Consider the following 21124-nt stretch of genomic DNA (forward strand, 5'->3'; position numbering starts at 1 on the left):
GCTGCTGGATTGGATAAGGTCAGTATTAAGGACCAATCAGCGTCAGATATGAACTGCATCATCAGTTGCTAGTTAGAAATTCAATGTGAGGGACCTCTTTGAAACCAGCAATTTCTTTTTTATTTACTATTTTAGTGCTGGATCCAGTTGCAGCTGAAACATTTCAACCAGGCTGCGGAGTTGGGCCAGCTCTGTGATGGTCAGTCATTCACTCAGCAGTTTGAGGACTGGGGGTGGGGGTGGGGGGGTGGGGGGGTGGTACTCACTTTTCCTACATAAAGCTGTTAGGACAACTGTTGTATTTGAAGCTGTGCGAGAGCAAAGGAGGTGAAGGAAGACGACTGTGTAGCCAGGCACCTTTAGCCTGGCGCTTACTGCACTTCAGCTTAATAGTGTAGATGTCAAAAGTGATTTACGTGCACCCACTTCAGGAGACTCATATCCTAGAGCTGGAGAAGGCTGTGGCGCTGTGGACGCCTCCAGGAGCAGCCATCCCTGGTAACTGATGACGTAGCTAAGCTCAGCCTCTTGATTGGACCAGGGAATCCGCACTCCTTCAGTTAGGGGGATTCTAACAAGCCCGAAGGAAAGAGAAGGTTAGTCATGGTGTAGTCCTGCCACAGGCGGCGTGTCCAGCTCACTCCCCGCCCCCGTACAGTCCCTGAGCAGCGCGGCAGCCCCACAAAAGCTGCCGCGCCACAAAAGCGCTCAAAGCGGCGGCAGGTTTGTCCTTGCCGCCGCAGGCCACAGCCGACGCCACGATGAAGCGTCCCACAGGAGCTGTCCAAAATGGCGGCTCCTGTTAAAACGGCCTCACCGCGGCCGCTCAGCTTGCAGTGGCGGATCCCCTGTCCCGCCTCAGCCTACAGCCTTAGTGAAATACCGCCGCTGGAACTGTCCACCATGGCAGCAGCGCCTCCTCTCCAGTCTCCCCTAGCCTCCCCACAGAGATGGTGCCTCAGCAAACCCTGGCGAAGGCCGGCTGCAGTCAGGAAGGACTTCCTACCCTAACCCATGGGTCTGACTGATGCAGGGAAAGGGGGGGGGGGAGGGGGGATGAAAAAAAAAAGCCACCAATCCCTGAGCTTCCCACAAAACAAACAAACAAACAAACAAACAAAAAACCACCAATCCCTAAGCAGGAAAACCCACCAATTCCTGCGCTCTCCCAAGTTCAAGACTTAAAATCCCACCAATCCTCACTCTGGAAATCTCTGCCCCGAAAAACACTGCCCCCTCAGAAATCCTATATAAGCACTGCCCTTTCGTCCAGTTCCCTGCTGTCCTCTCCCAGGAGCAGAAGGCAGCCATCCCTGGTTTTGTTCCTCCACACCCATATGCCTTCCACTCGCCTCAAAAGAAGCCAAGAAGAAAAGAAACAATGAAGAGAAAAAGTGAAGAGAAGGAGTGGAGCTGAGGCTCCTGAGCTCCTCAGCTCAGCTGGGGAGACCCTCCCCTGGGAGCTGCAATGCCTCTGCTGAGGAGGCTTCCTTGCAGAGCTGTGTGGTTCCTGTGGTCTCCTGTCTCAGGATGCCCTTCTGCTGGGATATCATTTCCAGTAGAGCTGTAAGGTTCTTGGGCTTCCAAGATACCCTCCCATCCGAACAGAAACACATTTTAGTGCTGTGACTTGGATAGGCTCTCCTGGTGCCTGTGCTCCCCCTAGTTCTGGGGTCTGAGCCGCACTAGGACCCTATCCCCTATCTCCAGTTGGCTTGCAGCAGTCTCACCTTCCGGCTCACTGCTTACTTGACACCCCATCCACCAGTGACAATTAGGTAAGCTTCCCCTTCTGGTGGGTGTAAATGCTTCCCTGAGTCCGAGGATGTGACTGTTGGGTGTCTAGCACCCCGTTAGTACTCTTGGAGGTGGAGGTACCTCCAGCTGTGGTCTTTAAAGCTACAACTAGCACTCTTCACCTGCCCCCCATTCTCCCACCATTGGAGCTGCTATTCTACAGTTCCTTTAGGTCTCCTGGGCCATGGTGCCCCTACCTGCCCTTGCTCACCTTCCCTTCAGAGCTGCCTATCCCACAGCTCCTCTAGGCCCTGGTGGTTTTCAGTGCAGTTTTTGAGGGCTACTACAACCCTTCCTGTCCTGACTCTATCCCACCACCCTCAGAGCTGCAACCCTGCACCTTCTTTAGGTCCTACTGGGCCATCGAAACCCTTCCTGCCCCATTTTACCACTCTCACTTAAGCTAATTATAAATTCCACAACTTCTCTAGGTCCTTGTGACTTTTGCAACTCCATTCCCAAAATTTTCCTATGGATAAGACCCTCTATGAGAGCTTGGTTCTTGTTCTCACCTTTTGGCTTCTACAAAAGTCCTGATACCAGGCACCAAGACTCTTTGGCTTAGCCAGTCTAAGATGACCCCACTGAGTTGTAGTGATGACCCACTGACCCACTGAATGGCTTGGTCCTCAATTTGTTCTCCCTGAGTCAGGGGATGCCCATGACTACAGGCTGCAGGGACATTCCATTTCCCCTTTCTCATCTATGGGAATGGTATATTTCCTACGCTCTCATTGCTTTGGGATGTCTTTTAGAAACCACCAACCTGTATACCTGAAACCCAACCTGAAGGACCCTAAATTTATTCGCCTCTCCATTCAAAATTGGCCTCAATATTCCTTAGAGAATCAATATAAATGGCCACCTAATGGCATCCTTAATCCAATATTAATTGAGATGTTTACTGATACTACAAGCAATCAGGGATATGGAAAGAGATTCCCCATTCCCTATTTCTCTTTTCTCCAAACCTTGTTTGTCTCTTCCCAACCCTAAGTGTAAATGTGCTGTTCTCTAAGTTAAGGTTGATGACTCTGTAAGTTTGTTGCAAAATGGAAGTCAGAAGCCCAACCTACCAGGAATGGAATAAAGCAAAGGAGGTAGGACAGCTGCAGTAGGCTCACTTCTAAGCACACACTCCTGGCTGGCTGGTGAATCTCTCAGCTCCCTCCTACAGTGTGCTCCATCTATAGTCGGGCTCACAATTCCCCTACCTCCAAGTCTTCTTACTGGCTTCTGTTTTACAGGAATCCAGGTGTCTTTAGGTATAAGTGGCATTAGAATGTTGTATGGTGTCCCACTTCAATTAAAATCCGGCTCTGGAGTTGGATATGGCTCTCCCTCCTCTAGACCCAAGCATGCTTGTCTAAAGGTTTCCTTCAAAATCTCTGTCCTATATCAGGTGAGTCACCTGACTATGGAACAGAGAAAGAAGAGGGAAAATAAAGGGACAGAGTAATCACAGACCACTGCTGCTCATCTCTACTCTTTAGGTTTTGGTTTAATTCTCTACACTTGCTAAGGTATATGATTAAAATACTATAAAGTCTCTAACAAGGGGGTTAGCTTGAAACTTGTGACAACTGGGAGACAGTTAAATCTATACATAGGAAACATGTGGCTAGTTGCCATCTCAGCCACTATCCCTCCATCAGGATGGAGGCAGTCACATGGCTGACAGCTGTCTTTGCTGGGGTTTGAAAGGATGGACTTTGTCTTATACCCTCACTCCCATCCTGGTTAAAACATGATCAAATAGCACAAATCAAGGAAAAAACAGCTCCTCCTACCTGTGAGGCATGAACCAGACAATTCTTCCATTATGTTCAGTCACACTAACAAGCCACAACCCAGAGTAACATCCCTTTCTAGTCAGCCTCCCTGGTTTCTTTTTCCCCCAGTGACAGACTGCCCTCCCAGTCAGAACTCAGGTGGTCCAAGACCTGGACCCTAGATGGAATCACAATACCCCAGGGGGCATTCTAACAAGGAATCAATTTACACCTTGCTTCCTGGCCAGTCTCCACAAAGCTGCCCTTAAGGCCGTAAATTATGAAAAATTCCAAAAGCTCGTGCAAGATAAATATGAAAATTCATCACAATTCCTAGGCTGCCTTACAAAGGCCCTCCTAAAATATACTAATCTGGATCCCAAGACCCCAGGTAGAAAACAACTCCTATGAGCTACTTCTTTTCCCAGAGTTCCCCTAATATTAGGACCAAACTTGACTGTCTTAGAAAGGACCCCTGATTCCTCAGGTGGAAATCTTACCCATGGCCTTCAAGGTGTACCATGGGAGAGATGAAAAAACTCCAAAACAATAATACCCAATGACAGCTAAGGCCTCTCATGTGGCTAAAGTAAAATACCAGGATCTCTAAGTTCTCACAGCCTGAGAACCTAGTCTACATCCCTGGTCAAGAGGGTCACTGAGCTCAGGCCTGTCCAAATCTTATAATCCACCTAGACTAAGGTGCCATTAAAAGGACATTGAGCCCCTCATGACATGGGTCCATCAAACCCTGTTCGACTTTCAGCCAGTCTCCTTAGTCTGGCCATGGACAATTGGGGCCAAGGCTCCCTTGGCCTGACCACTGCCATCTCTGACAGGGAGCCTTGACCAAGCCTGCTCAGTCAGTCAATAGGTTTTCCAGTGCAAGAGTGAGGATTAAAGAGAAAACAACAACAACAACAACAACAATTAGACAACACTGTAGCATGACCCCAGCCAGTTCTGAGACTGAGGGCAGGTTTCATCTTTCCCAATCTGCTTTTATACCATTTCAATTACATGCAAGTATTAAGGGAGAGCAGTACAATAAGGAACTAGCAAGGGAATAAGCAAAGTGATTATTTTGCAAAAAAAAAAAAAAAAAAAAAAAAAAAGATTACTCCGCAGACTGTTGTTTCCAAGGGCTTGTCAGAATGACCAAAATACCTGAGCCCACTTCCTTGTCCAAGCCCAAAATCTGATTCTTGCCTGAAGCCTACTTCTTTTGTTCCACCCTAAGATTAAAATTCCTGCCTGCATCTAGTTCCCTGTTATAGCCTAAAGTTAGATTCTTACCTGAACTTACTTCCTTGTCACGGCCTAAAGTCAGATTCTTGCCTGAAGTCCATTTCCTTGTCTTTGGCCAATGTCAGATTCCTGCCAAGCAGCCCCCAAAGACTGTCCACAGAGCCTTGGGTTAATTATCACAGTATCAGGGTACTAAATATCCTTCCTTCTGAACCCTGGAGCCACATTTTCAGTCCTGACAAACTTCTGGGGATCTACCTCTCCTTTCCGTGCCTCTATTGTTGCAGTAAGTGCCGCCTTACAGGGCTTACCAGACCCCACCACTTAGCTGTATATTTAAGGGTATCCCCCTTAACCATTCCTTCCTAGTGATACCAACTTGTCCCATCCCCTTACTGGGAAGGGACCTCCTAGCCAAAATGGGAGCTTCTTTGCTTTTTGCTCCCTACATCCTCTTGACCCAAGGCTTGCCAGTTGTTCCCCTCCTCTTCCAAGCCACACTCTGGCACACCTTTTCCCTTACCTCAGGTAGATCCTCAGTTATGGGGCACCCCAAAACCCTATGTAGACAAACATCACACCCCCACCATTCAATTATAAAACCCCACCGAATATATAACGCAAGCTCAATACCCACTCCCCTCCATAGTTGTAGGGTAAGGACTTAAGCCTCTTAACTCTGACAACTTAGAAAAGAATCCTCTGTGTCCTACTTCATGCCCCCCTTTTGTTGTTGTTTGTAGAACATGATTTTAATATTTTCAACTGTCAATATTCAACAAACAATTATTTTTAAGATATATTTCATTGTTATGGCTCCCTTTTCATTTCTGATTTTATTAACTTGGATACTGTCTCTGTACCCTCTGGTTAGTCTGGCTAAGGGGTTTATCTATCTTGTTGATTTTCTCAAAGAGCTGGCTCCTGGCTTTGTTGATTCTTTGCATAGTTCTTTTTGTTTCTATTTGGTTAATTTCAGCCCTGAGTTTGTTTCCTGCTGTCTACTGCTCTTGGGTGTATTTGTTTCTTTTTGTTCTAGAGCTTTCAGGTGTGCTGTCAAGCTGCCAGTGTAAGCTCTCTCCAGTTTCTTTTTGGAGGCACTTAGAGCTATGAGTTTTCCTCTTAAACACTGCTTTTATTGTGTCCCATAAGTTTTGGTATGATATGTCTTCATTTTCACTAAATTCTAAGAAGCCTTTAATTTGTTTCTTTATTTCTTCCTTGACCAAGTAGACCGTTGTTCAGCTTCCATGTGTATATATATGTGCTTTCTGTTGGTTTTGTTGGTATTTAAGACCAGCCTTAGTCCGTGGTGATCTGGTAGAGCACATGGGATTATTTCAATCTTCTTTTATTTGTTGAGGCCTGTTTTGTGACCAATTATATGGTCTTTTTTTTTAAAGATTTATTTATTATTATATCTAAGTACACTGTAGCTGTCTCCAGATGCACCAGAAGAGGGTGTCAGATCTCATTACAGATGGTTGTTAGCCACCATGTGATTGCTGGGATTTGAACTCAGGACCTTCAAAAGAGCAGTCGGTGCTCTTAACCACTGAGCCATCTCTCCAGCCCCTATATGGTCAATTTTTGAGAAGGTACCGTGAGGTACTGAGAAATTATATTCTTTGCTTTAGGATGAAATGTTCTATAAATATCTGTTAGATACATTTGGTTCATAACTTCTGTTAGTTTCACCGTGTCTCTGTTTAGTTTCTGTTTCCATGATCTGTCCATTGCTGAGAGTGGGGTGTTGAAGTTTCCTACTATTATTGTGTGGGGTGCAATGTGTGCTTTGAGCTTTAGTAAAGTTTCTTTTATGAATGTGGGTGTCCTTGCATTTGGAGCATAGATGTTCAGAATTGTGAGTTCCTCTTGGTAGGTTTTTCCTTTGACCATTATGAAGTGTCCTTCCTTATCTTTTTTTGATAACTTTTGGTTGAAAGTTGATTTTATTCGATATTAGAATGGCTACTCCAGCTTGTTTCTTTGGACCTTTTGCTTGGAAAATTGTTTTCCAACCTTATACTCTGATGTAGTGTGTATCTTTGTCACTGAGGTGCATTTCCTGTATGCAGCAAAATGCTGGGTCCTGTTTATGTATCCAGTCTGTTAGTCTATGTCTTTTTTTGGGGGGGGGGGAATTGAGTCCATTGATATTAAGAGATATTCAGGAAAAGTGATTGTTACTTCCTGTTATTTTTGTTGTTAGAGGTGGAATTATGTTTGTGTGTCCAACTTCTTTTGGATTTGTTGAAAGATTACTTTCTTGATTTTCCTAGGGTGTAGTTTCCCTTCTTGTGTTGATGTTTTCCATCTATTAGCTTTTGTAGGGCTGGATTTATGGAAAGATATTGTGTAAATTTGGTTTTGTCTCGGAATATCTTGTTTTCTTGTTATTTACGGTAACTGGGAGTTTTGCTGGGTATAGCAGCCTGGGCTGGCATTTGTGTTTTCTTAGGGTCTGTATGACATCTGTCCAGGATCTTCTAGCTTTCATAGTCTCTGGTGTAATTCTGATAGGTCTGCCTTTATATGTTACTTGACCCTTTTCCCTTACTGCTTTTAATATTCTTTGTTTAGTGCGTTTGGTATTTTGATTATTATGTGATGGGAGGAATTTTTTTTCTGGTCCAGTCTATTTGGAGTTCTGTAGGCTTCTTTTATGTTCACGAGCATCTCTTTGTTTAGGTTAGGGAAGTTTTTTCTATAATTTTGTTGAAGATATTAACTGGCCCTTTAAGTTGGGAATCTTTGCTCTCTTCTACACCTATTATCCTTAGGTTTTGTCTTCTCATTGTGTCCTGATTTCCTGGACATTTTGGGTTAGGAGCTTTTTGCTTTTTGCATTTTCTTTGACTATTGTGTCAATGTTTTCTATGGTATCTTCTGCACCTGGGATTCTCTCTTCTATCTCTTGTATTCTGTTGGTGATGCTTGCATCTATGACTCCTGATCTCTTTCCTAGGTTTTCTAACTCCAGGGTTGTCTCCTATTGTGATTTCTTTATTATTATTATTCTATTTCCATTTTTAGATCTTGGATGGTTTTGTTCATTTCCTTCACCTGTTTGTGTTTCCTCTTTAAGGGCTTTGAGCTGTTTACCTGTGTTCTCCTATATTTCTTTTTTTTTTTTTTTTTTTTTTTAAGATTTATTTATTTATTTATTTATTTATTTATTCTATGTAAGTACACCTTAGCTGTCTTCAGACACCCCAGAAGAGGGAGTCAGATCTCGTTACGGATGGTTGTGAGCCACCATGTGGTTGCTGGGATTTTGAACTCAGGATCTTCGGAAGAGCAGTCGGGTGCTCTTACCTGCTGAGCCATCTCATCAGCCCCTCTCCTATATTTCTTTAAGGGAGTTATTTATGTCCTCATTGTTTAATATTTCAGGTATAAAGGGAAGTCCTCTCTCATCATCATGAAAAGTGATTTTAGATATTAATCTTTCTTTTCTGGTGTGATGGTGTATCCAGGACTTGCTATGGTGGGAGATCTGGGTTCTGATGATGCCAAGTAGCTTTGGTTTCTGTTGCTTATGTTCTTATGCTTGCCTCCCGCCATCTGATTATCTCTAGTGCTACCTGCCCTTGTTATATCTGACTGGAGCCTGTCCTTTCTGAGATCCTGGGTGTGTCAGAGCTCCTGGGAGTCAAGCTGCCTCTAGAACCCTGAGATCCTGGTGTGACCAAGCACCTGGGATCCAAGGATCCTGTGGTCCTGGGCGTGTTAGAGGGACTGGGTGTGGAGCTTCTTCTGGATGTTGTGGGACTGGCTGCAGAGTTTGTGCCCAGGTTCTGCTCAGGGCGCTGGCTCAGATGGAAGGAACCTGTGCCACTGGTTGGGTGGAGTTCCTGGGAACCTGGATCCTGCTGGTCCCAGTTACTCCTGGTGTTGGGGCAGATGTTGTGTCTTCCTCACCTCTGAACCTATGGTCCTGGGTGTGTTAGACCCCCTGGGAGTGGATCTTCTTCTGGGTGCTGTGGGACTGGCTGCAGAGTTTGTGCCCAGGTTCTGCTCAGGGCGCTGGCTCAGACTTCATTCCCCTTTAATATCATATATTGGAAGTTTAAAAAACAAAACAAAAATAATGGAACCTATTACTTGGTTCAAGATCTCTGGCTTGCAAATTCAGTAGTAATTCCCCTGCACTCTAACCATTATATCTAACCATTCTAATATCTAACCATTCTACTCTCCTCTTCATCATTCCCTCATAGACCTCCCATTTCTCTGTCCTAAATCTCAAGGATACCTTTTCTATTCCTCTGGACCTCCAATGAGGAAACATCTTTGCCTTTACCTGGACTGACCCAGACAGGCACATTTCTACCCAACTCACTAAGATCGTCCTACACTGGGGCCTCTGGGAAAGCCCATATTTATTTGGTCAGGTTCTTATCTCTGACCTACTTTCTTTGTCACTTCCTAAATCTAATACATAGATGACCTTCTCCTTCATAGTCCATCCCTGCAAATCAGCCAGGGAGACACACCTCTCTGCCCAGCCAGGGACATAGGGTCTCACTCTCTAAAGTCCACTTCTCCACCCCTCAGCTTACTTATCTGGGACTAGATATAACTCTTACAAAGCCATTACCCTAAATAGAAAACATCTAATTTGGTTACCCAGAGTCCCTACCACCAAGGACAAAATTCTATCACTCCTGGGGATAGCTTGCTTCTTACACTCTTGGGTTCCCTCTTTCTCTCTTCTCACTCTTATATGAGGCAGCCCATGTCCCCTCCCATGAATTCCTACTTGTGCCCATTACCAAGCCCTTTCATAGACATCAACAGACCCTCCTCCAGGCTCCAGCTTTATATCTTTCAGACTTAATTTTCTTCTTCATGTCACTGAAATGGAGGGATAGGGATGCTACACTTACCTTTCAGCCGTGTCCATTTTTCATCATTACAAACTGACTCAAGTTACTGACGTGACTCTCTTAAAGTATAAACAAATCATTTGCTTCTGCTGGCTCCTGCTACTTTCATATTTGGCTCCAAATTCTAGAGTCTGCCTCTCCAGCAGCTTCTTCCCCCAACCTTCTCTAACTATTTGTCTCTCCTTGCCTACTCAGTAAAGAGATGGCTTTTTCTGGCTCCTGGAGCTTACTTTGATCTCCAGAGCCTCACCATGTGGGCAACTCTCAAGTTACTAAAGAATTTGCTCCTCTCCCTCTACTAGGGCCTTTCCTGTTTCCTAGGAGCTGCCTAATAAGCCCACAGCTTCCTTAAGCCCTTCTGGGCCTCTGTGATCTTGTCTCCGGCTGATATTAGCATCCTCAATTTTCAATGATGACAACTTTTATCACTGTACAAACAAATGATCAAAAAATCTTTTATATTCTAATTAAGGATCCATGTTATCCCAGATGGGAGATGAGGGTCATTGGTAAACCTGACTAGCTAGCATTTACCACAGTCGCCCATTAAGGCACACTCTAACTATAGAGGGTACACATTCCACTCTCAACCCTATAGATAGATAGGGTAAAAAGAAGTGGTCCAAAGCTCCTCAAAGGTCCTCTTATCCCTAATAACACACCCCTTTAGGTGATATTGATCCCACCATCCTTTTTTTTTTTCCCCCAGAACTTAACCTCTGCATATCAGCTAGATTTACTAATAACAGATAGAGGTGATCTCTGTCTCTTCCTTGGGGAGAAGTGTTGCCCTTATGTTACCCAATTGAGTATAGTAAAAGATAAGATCTAACACTCCAAACAGATTTCCAAAAAATCATAAGAAACCATTCCATGTATCTGGCCAGTGAATCATTCACAGTCCCGTATAGAATTAGACACTACCCTTCCTCACCCCCTTCTCCTCCTTTTCTTAATCCTGCAAATTATATCCTGCCTTACAAACTTCTTATCTAATCTTATCCAACAACAAATACAAAAGGTTTCTAGACTTTTAACCAGTTGTAATTACAGGATTACTGGGATTATTGATCCTTAGCTACAGAGCCGGAGACTTGTAACACCAAATTTATATCCTCAGAGCTATGGCCAAACTTGCCCCAAGCTCCCCACAAAACCCCACCAATCCCTGAGTCCACCCCACCTCCCAGCAAGCTCAGGACTTGAAATCTCACCAATCCTCAACCTGGAAGTCTCTGCCCTGAGGAGCTCCACCCCTCAGAAATCCTATATAAGCCTTGCTGTTTGTTCAGTTCCCTGCTCCCAGGAACAGAGGACAGTCATCCCTGAATTTGTCCTTCCACACCCTGGACCCTCCAATAAATCTCTTTATGAGATTTACTGCCTGGTGTGACTCTCTCATCAGAACTGAAGCCAAGAAGAAAGGAAGCAATGAAGAGAAGAGAAGGAGCGGGGCTGAGGCTCCTGAGCTCAGCTGGGGATCCCCTCCCCTGGGAGCGTCAATGCCTCTGCTGAGGAGGCTTCCTCACAGAGCTGTGTGGATCCTGGGCTCTGTGTCTCAGGATGCCCTTCTATTAGGACAACTTTTCTTGCAGAACTGTGTGGTTCCTGGGCTTCCCAGTCCCAGGATACCCTCCCATCCGAGCAGAAACACGTACACCCTGAACTGTTGCTGATTTCAATGGCTCCCCTAGAAGAACAGATGAAGGTCTCTGTGGTCTTCAAAAACCACATAAGGGAGACACTCAAAGATGCAGAAACTGAGCATCCTGGGGAGAAGAAGGTGGGGTCCTGCCAAGGTTCAGCTGAAGTCCTAAGTGCCAGAGTCTCAGGAGTGTGGAGTGTAGAGAACCAGGCAGAGCTGGATTTGGACTGGAAGCAGTTCTCTGACTTGGTGTGCTGCTTGGGAGATGTGTTCATCTCTGCAGGCTACAGCTGGAGGCAAGGCTCTACTTCCTGCAGTATTTGAGTCAACTTACTGGTGTTATATCTGTTAGCACAACAGTCTGAGGTCAGATCAGAATTGCCCTGGAAGCTCAGAGAGGGAACTTCTCTCAGCCCTGAAGATTAATATCATACATGGGGAAGAGTTTAAGTTCTTTCCCCATCTAGATCTCCTGTCAACTGCACCATGGCAAAAGAGCTGGCCCCTTTAAAGATCAAGCTAACTCTGGGCAGATTAAAGTACTAGGGGTTGAACCTAAGACCACATGCATGCTGAGCAAGTGACTTCCACTGAGCTACAGGCCCAGATCTCTTTTTACTTTTACAGGACTCACTGTTTGGCAGATAACTTTGAACTTGTGATACTCCCATCTTACCCTCTGAAGTAGCTAAAATCACAGACTTGTGATCTACAAGGTCCCCGTAGGAAATTTTTTTCCTTCAAATTCATTTCAATATTCCACTAACTTACTATTATGCAGTTGCATGTGGTGTGGACAGAATAAGAACTGATCAATCTGAGGCTGGGGAGATGGCTCCGTTGAGAAAGGGCTTACAACACAAGCATGATGCCCTCAGCTTGATCTTCAGAACCACTATAAAAAGCTAGACTCATGACACCCAAATATAATCCCAGCACTGGAGAGGCTGAGGCAGGTGGATCCCTGAGGCCTGCTGGCCAGGCACACCAGCCTAACCAGCAAGCCCTATGTCACAGTGAGAGAGCCTGTCTCAAATAAGGTACATGGCTTCTGAGGAATGACATCCTAATTGACATCTGGCTGTGACACGCACACACATATACATGTGCACACTGTCACACACTTTTGCATTCTCTCTCTCTCTCTCTCACACACACACACACACACCACATGCACACACACACACTCACACACACACACACCACATGCACATAATAGAAATCAACCTGACCAGTAGACATATTTACAATCCATTCTGTAAATCCTGTGACTGGAATGTTTCTTATTTTATTAAAACTAAGCAGTAGAGCCTTTTGGTATTCAATTCACTGATAACCTATCCCAGCTGATGAATATGTTCCTAACTAATAGCACAAAATAAGTAGCATTTCCTTACAGTAACAATGTTTTATAGAAGTAAAATCAACTTAAATGTGTAACCAGCAATCCACGGAGTGTGTACGGATGGAGGTGCGCTCCTCGAGTTGTACTGACATTCCAAATATCATATCCTTGTAAGCCCGTACAGCACCAATATTGAGGAGCTAATCTCAGATAGAGATCTCAGACACCAGAAGTAACTAAGTCATGTTCTGACAACCATAGAAAGAAATAGTCATTAAACCCAAAGGCAGTTTTGTGCCCGTTAGCAGCTATGTGCCTACATGAAGCTGGCAGCATGCGTGCCCCACCTACACACGCTCACTGTCTGATGGGAGGTGAGTGCCCCCTGGTGGATACCTGTGGATAACACATCAATTTTCATTTTAGAGCGAAGCTGTGTGGCAGAGGCCAACTCCGAGCACTGATAAAGCCACAGGCTTCCAGAGGGAGTGGGAGATGGGGGCAGATTATCCTTGAAGGGCTAATGTTGGGCTAACTGCTGCCTTCTCAAAGAAGCCAGAGCAGAACTCCCCTTCTCTTCAGAGAGAGGAAGACATCATTTGTCACCATCAGGTTTCAATGCAGAAAACTGAGAAGGAGGTGTTCACCCAGAAGGAAGGGGCTCAGGTGGCACATATAGGGTAAAGAGCAGTATGTTGAATGTGTGGGACCTCTTAAATATGTCAGCCTATAACAATAACAATACTGTCCCGTGGAATTTTAGTGTTGCCTGACCCAGGAAGATAGGGACACGTGATTGGCATGCAAATCAAATGCTCACAGATGATAAAGAACTTTCTTGTAAAACAATTATTTGAAATATATATATATATATATATATGTGTGTGTGTGTGTGTGTGTGTGTATATATTTTTTTTATTGCCATATATTAAGAAGGATGCAGGGTGGAGAGATGGCTAAGAGCACTTGCTGATCTTGCAGAGGACCTGAGGTTGGCTAGCAATAGCTCACAACACCTATAACTCCAACTCCAGGAAGATTACTTCTGACTTGCATGGGTACCTGCACTCATGCACACATACCAACATGCAGACTTCGCCACTGGCACACACTCATATACATAATTTAAAATAAAATATGCTTTAAATAAATAACTGAAAGTGAAAGCCATTTTGCAGGCTAATGAGATATGTATTTGTCCAATACAACACAATCCAAAGATGCTCTGATTTGGCCCCACCTGGCAGGAGAGCTGCTCTGGGAAATACTAAGTCTTTAACTTAAATCTGCCAGTCACAGCACCTTGTTCCATAGAAGAGGAAAACTGTCAATACATCGAAAGCACTACAGGCACAGCAAAGGATAGCTTCTGGCTTGAGCTGAGGTGTGTCAGGTAGCACTGGCAGGTGTGGCATGACGTGAGGGTACATGTACAGCAAAGCACAGCATATCTTCATGTTGTATGTGGCTCTAGTAGTCCCATGTGCTGCTGTTTGACCAGGGAGCAACTGGTCTCTGAAGGCTCAGTGGTCATGGGGCTCTCTGGGCCTTGAAGGCTTGGTTCCAAGATGATGCCTAGAACCTGGATGCTTTTTGGTGGAATCTTGGACCCTCTGGGGATTTTTGTGGTGTGTGTTTTCTTGTTTTCAGGCAGCAGGGATTGAATATAGGGTCTTCCACAGGCTAGAAGCGTCCTGCCAATGAGTTCCTGGAATGCTCTTTATTGATGGTTACTGTACACTGTCATTCTATGTTCTTACAGTGCAGGTGGGATTCAGGGCTTCTCCCTGCTTCCATATTTATCATAGCACAATTCCTCATAGCTAACTGTACAGTCAGGCAGGATGCCTATTGATGGATGAATGGGTAAAGGAAAGGACTGAAAGTTTTATCTACTTAGCAACTGAAATGATATAGATACAGACATTGATAGATTCTGATGCATGTATCAGTTTTTATGCATCGGCTTCAGTTGTGTGTACGCATAGATATACTCATTCATATACATACACATATGACTAGACTCAGAAGAAAAGGAAATGAAAGAGTTAAGTCACTGAACTGTTTAACTTAGAAACCCTGACCATAGAAGCTACACACTGGATGCTTCATTTTCTCCCAGCATGAGGTATCCTGCCTTCCCAGGCCACTGCACAAAGAGGTTCAGGTGTGGCTCAACAACCAGTCCAGAGGGCACATATGTTAACTTTGGAGGCCTCAATGCACTGCTAATTCTGCAGGTGCACCAAGAGCAAGGGCTACCAGCCATGAAGGTTTCCATCCAGACTCCATGAGATGCACTGCCCACTGCGGCCCAAGAAGATGCTTGTTGCAGGGGTAAAGGACACCACAAAGAGACCTTACCCAGTCACCACCTAGGGACCACAGGACCAAGGCCACCACAAAGTCCCCATTAAGGCCTCAAACTCCATATTACCCCAGGCTGGCCCCAAACTTGTAATTCTTCTGAGCCAGTCTTGCAACTTCTAAGAAAACAGGCATACACCACCATATCCAGATTAGGAGCAAGAGATTTTAAACAATGGTAGAGAAATAACAATCAGGTGATATTAGGACATAGTAGTTTAGTAGGAGAAATATGTCATACATACATATGCACATACACACATGTATACTCATACACATGCAAAGTTAAAATAACTTATAAAACACTCTTTTAAAAAATTAAAATCAAATTTCCAAAATGACTCTAAATGTATCTACCAGGTTCCTTCCCTGCCCATTGCTCCTGATTACCAGGGCCATCACCCCACCTGCTTGTGAGCTTTGTTCATCTGTACTGACTAAATTGAATCATATAAATCATAGACTAAAACCCAGTAATCCACCCCAGTGTAACTGCACAAGAGAAACTGGAACACCATGGCATAGGTTCACACTCTCCTGGCAACACTGGCACTATGTGCTTGATGTGTTCTTTGGAAAGATGTCCATTAAGTCTTTGAACAATTTTAATCAAGTTATCTGTTATCTGGTTTCTGGGCTGTACATATTGCTTATATATTTTGAATAGCAACTCTTGTCTGATTGATAGTTTTCAACCTTTCCCCTCATTCCTTCAGCCCACTTCCCACTGTGCCCAGTCCCTCCACAGGTAGTTTGGTAGGGAAAAAAATGAGTGTGGGGTGTGTGTGTGCGTGCGTGTGTACATATTGTGATGGTTTGAATAGATTTGCCCCCCATAGACTCATGTGTTTGAATGCTTGACCTACCAGGAATGGCACTACTAGGAGGTTTAGCCTTGTTGAAGTAGGTGTGACCTTGTTGAAGAAAATGTATCACTGTGGGGGTAAGCTTTGAGGGTCTCCTAGGCTTAAGCTCTGCCCATTGTAGAACTACAATCTCCTCCTGGCTGTCTGTGGGTCAAGATGTAAAACACTAAGCTCCTTCTCCAGCACCATGTCTGCCTGCAGGCTACCATGCTCCCCACAGGGATGATAATGAACTAAACCTCTGAAATAATAAGCCAGCCCCAGTTAAATGTTTTCTTTTATAAGAGTTGCCTTGATCATGGTGTCTCTCCACAGCAATAAAACCCTAAGGCGCACACACACACACACACACACACACACACACACACACCTATATCTATCTATCTATCTATCTATCTATCTATCTATCTATCTATCTCTATATCTATACCTATATCTATACCTATACCTATACCTATACCTATATCTATATCTATATCTATATCTATATATCTGCTACAGAGAACCCTGTTTTGGTATCATGTTCTAGAAATAATTACCATAACCACACCACAAGGTTCTTTGTTTCTCATAGGATCTTACAGGGCCAGGTTTTCCCCTCGAATGTCCTGCCAGGTGTAGAAATGTCACGTGTGTTCTCTGTTACACTGAAGTGTCTTCTTTCCATATCAAATTTATTGCAAACTTCAATCATGGAAGAATGTCTAAATTTGAAAAGATGTTTTCTACAAATATTGATTCTGTGGTTTGGTTTTTCTTGCACTTTCTATCACCTCTTCTGATGTATGTGTAGAAATATCCTTGCATCTCTGGGACAAGCCCACATTAGTCATGCTGTATGACTCTTCCAGTGAGTTGTTGAATTGGGTTTGCTGGTATTTACTTGAGGACTTCTGCACCTCTGTGCCTGTGTGTCATTTGTTCTCATTGCCCCCGTTTGGCTTTGGTATCAAGGATTCTGTTAAAGTGAGAGTGGACGCCTTTTGTCTTCTTCAGTTATGCGAATGCTTGGGGAGGAAGGCTTTTGGTTCTTCATTAAATGTTTGGAGAATTCATCTGTGGAGTAATATGATTCTGTGCTTCCCATGGATGAAGTATCTGGGGTGTTTGTTTGTTTGTTTGTTTAATGGGCTCAGTCATCTTACTCATGGAAAGTCTGACTCTGTTCAGGGCATGACAACTTCATCTAGGGCGGCTGCAAGGAGAAAAGAGAGGGGAAATTCGTTTTAAGTGCCAAAGGCTATGATAAATCTATGAGGCCTTTCACATCAAAAGCAGCAGCTGTATGGACTGCCACAGCTGGCTTCCTCATCAAGAGCCCCTGAGGTGCCCAGCAGCTGCTAGAAGACAATGGCATTAACCATAGGGTCCTCAGTGGATTGGGAACAACTATGAAGTCTGAGGGCCCATGCAGAATAGCTCCTGTGGGTGTACTAGAAAGGCAGGTCACTGGCTCCAGGGGATCACTCTGCCTCTCTGATACTGGATACCCTCACCTTTCTTATCTGTTCCCCAATATCAGCAAGTGCCATCACTATGCCAGTCTTACTGTTGTGATGGCACTTGCTGATATTGGGGAACAGATAAGGTGAGAGTATCCCCTTTTTGTAAGCTCTCAATCACACTGACAAAAGATCTTAGAAACACACAAGAGAAACTTGAAACTTGGAAACTGAGCTGAGGTAGTAATTTGTTTTGTAAAATGTTATGCAACCAAATCCTTATTCTATTACCTTATCCTTATTGACTGTTATTACTGCAGTCAAAGTTTTATAGTTGAGGGACTGGAGAGATGGTTTAGCTTGTAAGAGGGTCTGCTATGCAAGCATGGAGTTTCAGTCAAGCAGCCACAGAACAAGTCAGGTGTGGACCTATGCATCTCTAACCTCAGCAGGGACTGAAGGATCACTGAGACTCTCTGGCTGCCAGCCTACCCTAAAAACCTGAACTCAGGAAAGAACCTGAAAAAGGAAACAAGACCAAGAATGATAAGTGCCTTCATGTGGCCACTACCACACTCACACCTCACACACATACACACACATTCACCATACATATAATGTCCATGCCAAGTCTTAACAAAGTTTTTAAAATTACTATTGAAATTTTAGAGATTTAAATTTATAGATATAAAACTTTCTTTCAAACTACCTCATGAACTTACACTATAAGAATGGAGGAAGGATTGTAACTATCAAGGTTGACTTAAAACAAAGTAGTACTGCCCAGTCCTAAAGGTGGGATATTTGACACTAAAGGGCATCCTTTCTCTTCCAGGGCTGGCTGCTTACCCCAGGAAACAAATCCTCAGACAGTAAGCCCTCAACTCTGAAGGAAAATGTGGCTTTGTACACATCACATGGCCTTTATGACAAGAAACTGAGCCATGTGTTAGTAGGGTAACTTCCAACGTCTGTATCCAACTTGAAAGTTTATTGGAGGGGGGACTATGAGGGCTATTGGGTGGGGTAGGATTGAAGGTTACTGGGGGTATGAGGGTTACCAGGGGTATGAAGATTACAGGCGGGGGTGGGGGTGGGGATAATGAAGGCTACTAGGGAGATAAAGGTTACTCAGGAGTATGAGGGTTACTGGGGAGTCTGAAGGTTATTAGGGGTATGAAGATTACTGGGGGGGATGCTTGTATGCTTGCAAGCTTCCCACTGCACAGCCATGTGGCTAACAGACTTCAGCAAGAGGTGCTTTGGTGCTTATTACTTTGTTATCAACACACGGTGTGAAACCCCAGAAGGTGCTTAGTCTACAGCACCACACACCTGATTCAACACCTGCACTTCTGGACTCTGTTACCTGACTTAATACCGTCACCTCCCTGGTATTCTTCATTTGAAGGCTCTTATCTTTATAGGAATTGTTTACCTTTTTAACATAATCGTAAAATACCTACTCTGCTAAAGGCTCTTAACATGAATTAGACATAATCTCTTGAGTTAAGAGTCCAGACTATTAGAAATTATTGTAAAGGCCAATAGTTTGAATCTCATATGTGAGTTCAAGATCCTCCAAAGTGTCCTTACATCTGGTCTCTCAGACCCCTCACCTCTAGGAACTTCCCTTGCCTTTGGATGTTCTGAGCCTTTGTTACAACACAGATTCTAGAACCTTCATAGGCCATATACCCCATACATCCGATCAACCTAAGCCACATATTTCCTGGGAGGCCTTCTGCACCTTTGTCTATGAGGATCTCCCTGATACTCAGGGTCTCATAGCTCAGGGATAGTGGCCTTTCAACGCTTGTTTTATCTTGAGCTCTCTCTGACAAAAGAGTCCAGATGACGTGGGACTTACTGGAGACAATAACCGGAAGATGGCAGATCTCGGTAAGATCCAGCTTTCTCTCTGGAATTTTCTTGATACCTACTCTCTCAAGAGCAGAGTCTTGAGGGCATTAACAGAACTGGCTTGCTCTCCTACCTAGTTTCCTCTCGAATCTACTTCCATTCTTTCATTCCGACTGATTCCTCTGAGAAGCTAAGGGAAAGTTGCCCATGGTCACCTCAGCTCTAGAGCAATCTTCTCCTTAGGTTTCTGCCATAGCTCCCTCCCCCACCATCCTTCCCATAACATTGTTCACTCGACTATCTGCCTCAGCGCTGAGAAATGACAACTTCATCCCTTTTGCCCCATACCCGGGATGACCGCATTTTCCAAATGCCCCCTCACAGACTATTTTGGACTTGAGCAAAGGGACCGCTGCTTTCAGGGACTTCCTCTGAGCTCACCATCTAAGCTTATATTACTTTGACCAGAGTTTCTCGATCTCATGATGGAGACGGGCTGTTGACTACAGTCCCAGCAAATCTCTGAAGGTGGATTTGGCAGCAGAATTTCCTCACATTGCCAAGTATCTATAAAGCCCCAGAAGACATATGTTCTTTCGGCTGATTGGAGGTGTGTGCTCACAATGTAATGTGGATGCCACTAGTGCTTTTTGAAAGTAGCCTTGATCACAGAATACTGTACTTCCTTGGTCATTCAGAATTTATTATTCTCCAGCATTTCCACTGTCACAGGTTTGTAGCTGCTAGGATTGTTATCTTCATTGTCTGTTCTGCCCTACCTTAAATATCAACTACAGATGAATCATATAGACAGACAGACAGTCCTAGTGTGGATTATCTCTCAGTCTCTGTGACAAACTTCACAAAAATATAGAAGTTCAAATGTTTTTTGCTCACCCCTCAGAGAACGGTTTTTGCCAGACCACTGATCTCTCCAACCTTCTCCTGCCAGAGGGCAGGGGTTCCAGAGAGAAGCACACCTCTCAGATTACCCACTTTAAAGCAAGGGTTATAGCAGCCACGGTGGTTCTTAGTATAAAACGAAGAGAGCGAGTATCAGAGCTAAAACTGAGCTGGAACGGGAAAGACAGAAACATGAGGAAGATAAATCCAGATGTGGGGCTTGCTGTGCAGCTTGTAATCCTGTACATGAAAGGCAGAGGCAGAATCGGGAATCAACACCAGCCTCAGTTACATAGTGAGCTCAAAGCCAGTCTGGGCTATGGCCACCTACAGGCAACAATATCAATTAAGGAGTTGAGGAAGAAGGATTCAGGGACAGAATGAACGGTGTGATGGTAGCAGTTGTCCTGTTGATGACATGGCTCAATGTCTTAAGGGTTTTTCTTTCTTATTTCAGAAATAGTTTTGGCTGTCATCCTGACTGTATTGGCCCTTGCTATTCTGACTATTCTGATAGCAAGATGGTCACGTCGTAGGAACAATGGTGAGTAACCATGGCAACTCGACTCCCCAGAAAAGTCTCACAGGGAGGGAAGACAAGATGAGGCTTGAGTCTGTCTCTACTTACAAGATAACTACAGACTTTGCCAGAGTGCTCAGAGATCTTTTCCACGAGGTGACTCTGCTCACAGTGTGAAACTCTAAAGCTCTCTCAGCACAGACGACAGCAATATCAGCATTAGCAAGTGAAATAAGAATACTTGAAGACAAAATCTATCTCTGCTCCAAAGGAAACAGTTCTAGTCTGAAAATGTGGGAAAACAAGATGCTGGCAGAAGCAAGCATCTAGCAATATGGAAACAGAACCCAGGGCATGGGACTGGTGCCTGCCAGAGGGATGGGACAGGGCTCAGAGAATTATGGTCCCTTTCCACAGAATCCTCCTCAATATCCATCCCGTGTGCCCCAGATTTCTTCTCAGTG

General features: G+C 44.4%; 1 protein-coding gene across 36 annotated transcripts in view; it reads left to right on the forward strand.

Moving 5' to 3' along the window:
* The first annotated feature begins 509 nt into the window (after positions 1 to 509).
* Positions 510 to 21124, forward strand: part of BC051142 (cDNA sequence BC051142) — a 61968-nt gene continuing 41353 nt past the window's right edge. For 26 of the 36 annotated variants that reach the window (XR_876520.3, XM_017317553.2, XM_017317560.2 and 23 more), the window contains exons 1-5: positions 510 to 596; positions 18210 to 18347; positions 18985 to 19276; positions 19706 to 19847; positions 20598 to 20684. Coding sequence is in view for 35 of the 36 variants with exons in the window: in XM_017317553.2 (XP_017173042.1) it covers positions 19826 to 19847; positions 20598 to 20684 (109 nt within the window). In the remaining variant the exon portion in view is untranslated. Of the gene's footprint in view, positions 597 to 1129; positions 1779 to 18209; positions 18348 to 18984; positions 19277 to 19705; positions 19848 to 20597; positions 20685 to 21124 lie in introns of those variants that run through there. The other 10 variants (XM_006524547.4, XM_006524553.4, XM_017317555.2 and 7 more) reach the window with 9 other exon arrangements.

Source organism: Mus musculus, chromosome 17, assembly GCF_000001635.26.
Source record: "Mus musculus strain C57BL/6J chromosome 17, GRCm38.p6 C57BL/6J".
Classification (NCBI taxonomy): domain Eukaryota; kingdom Metazoa; phylum Chordata; class Mammalia; order Rodentia; family Muridae; genus Mus; species Mus musculus.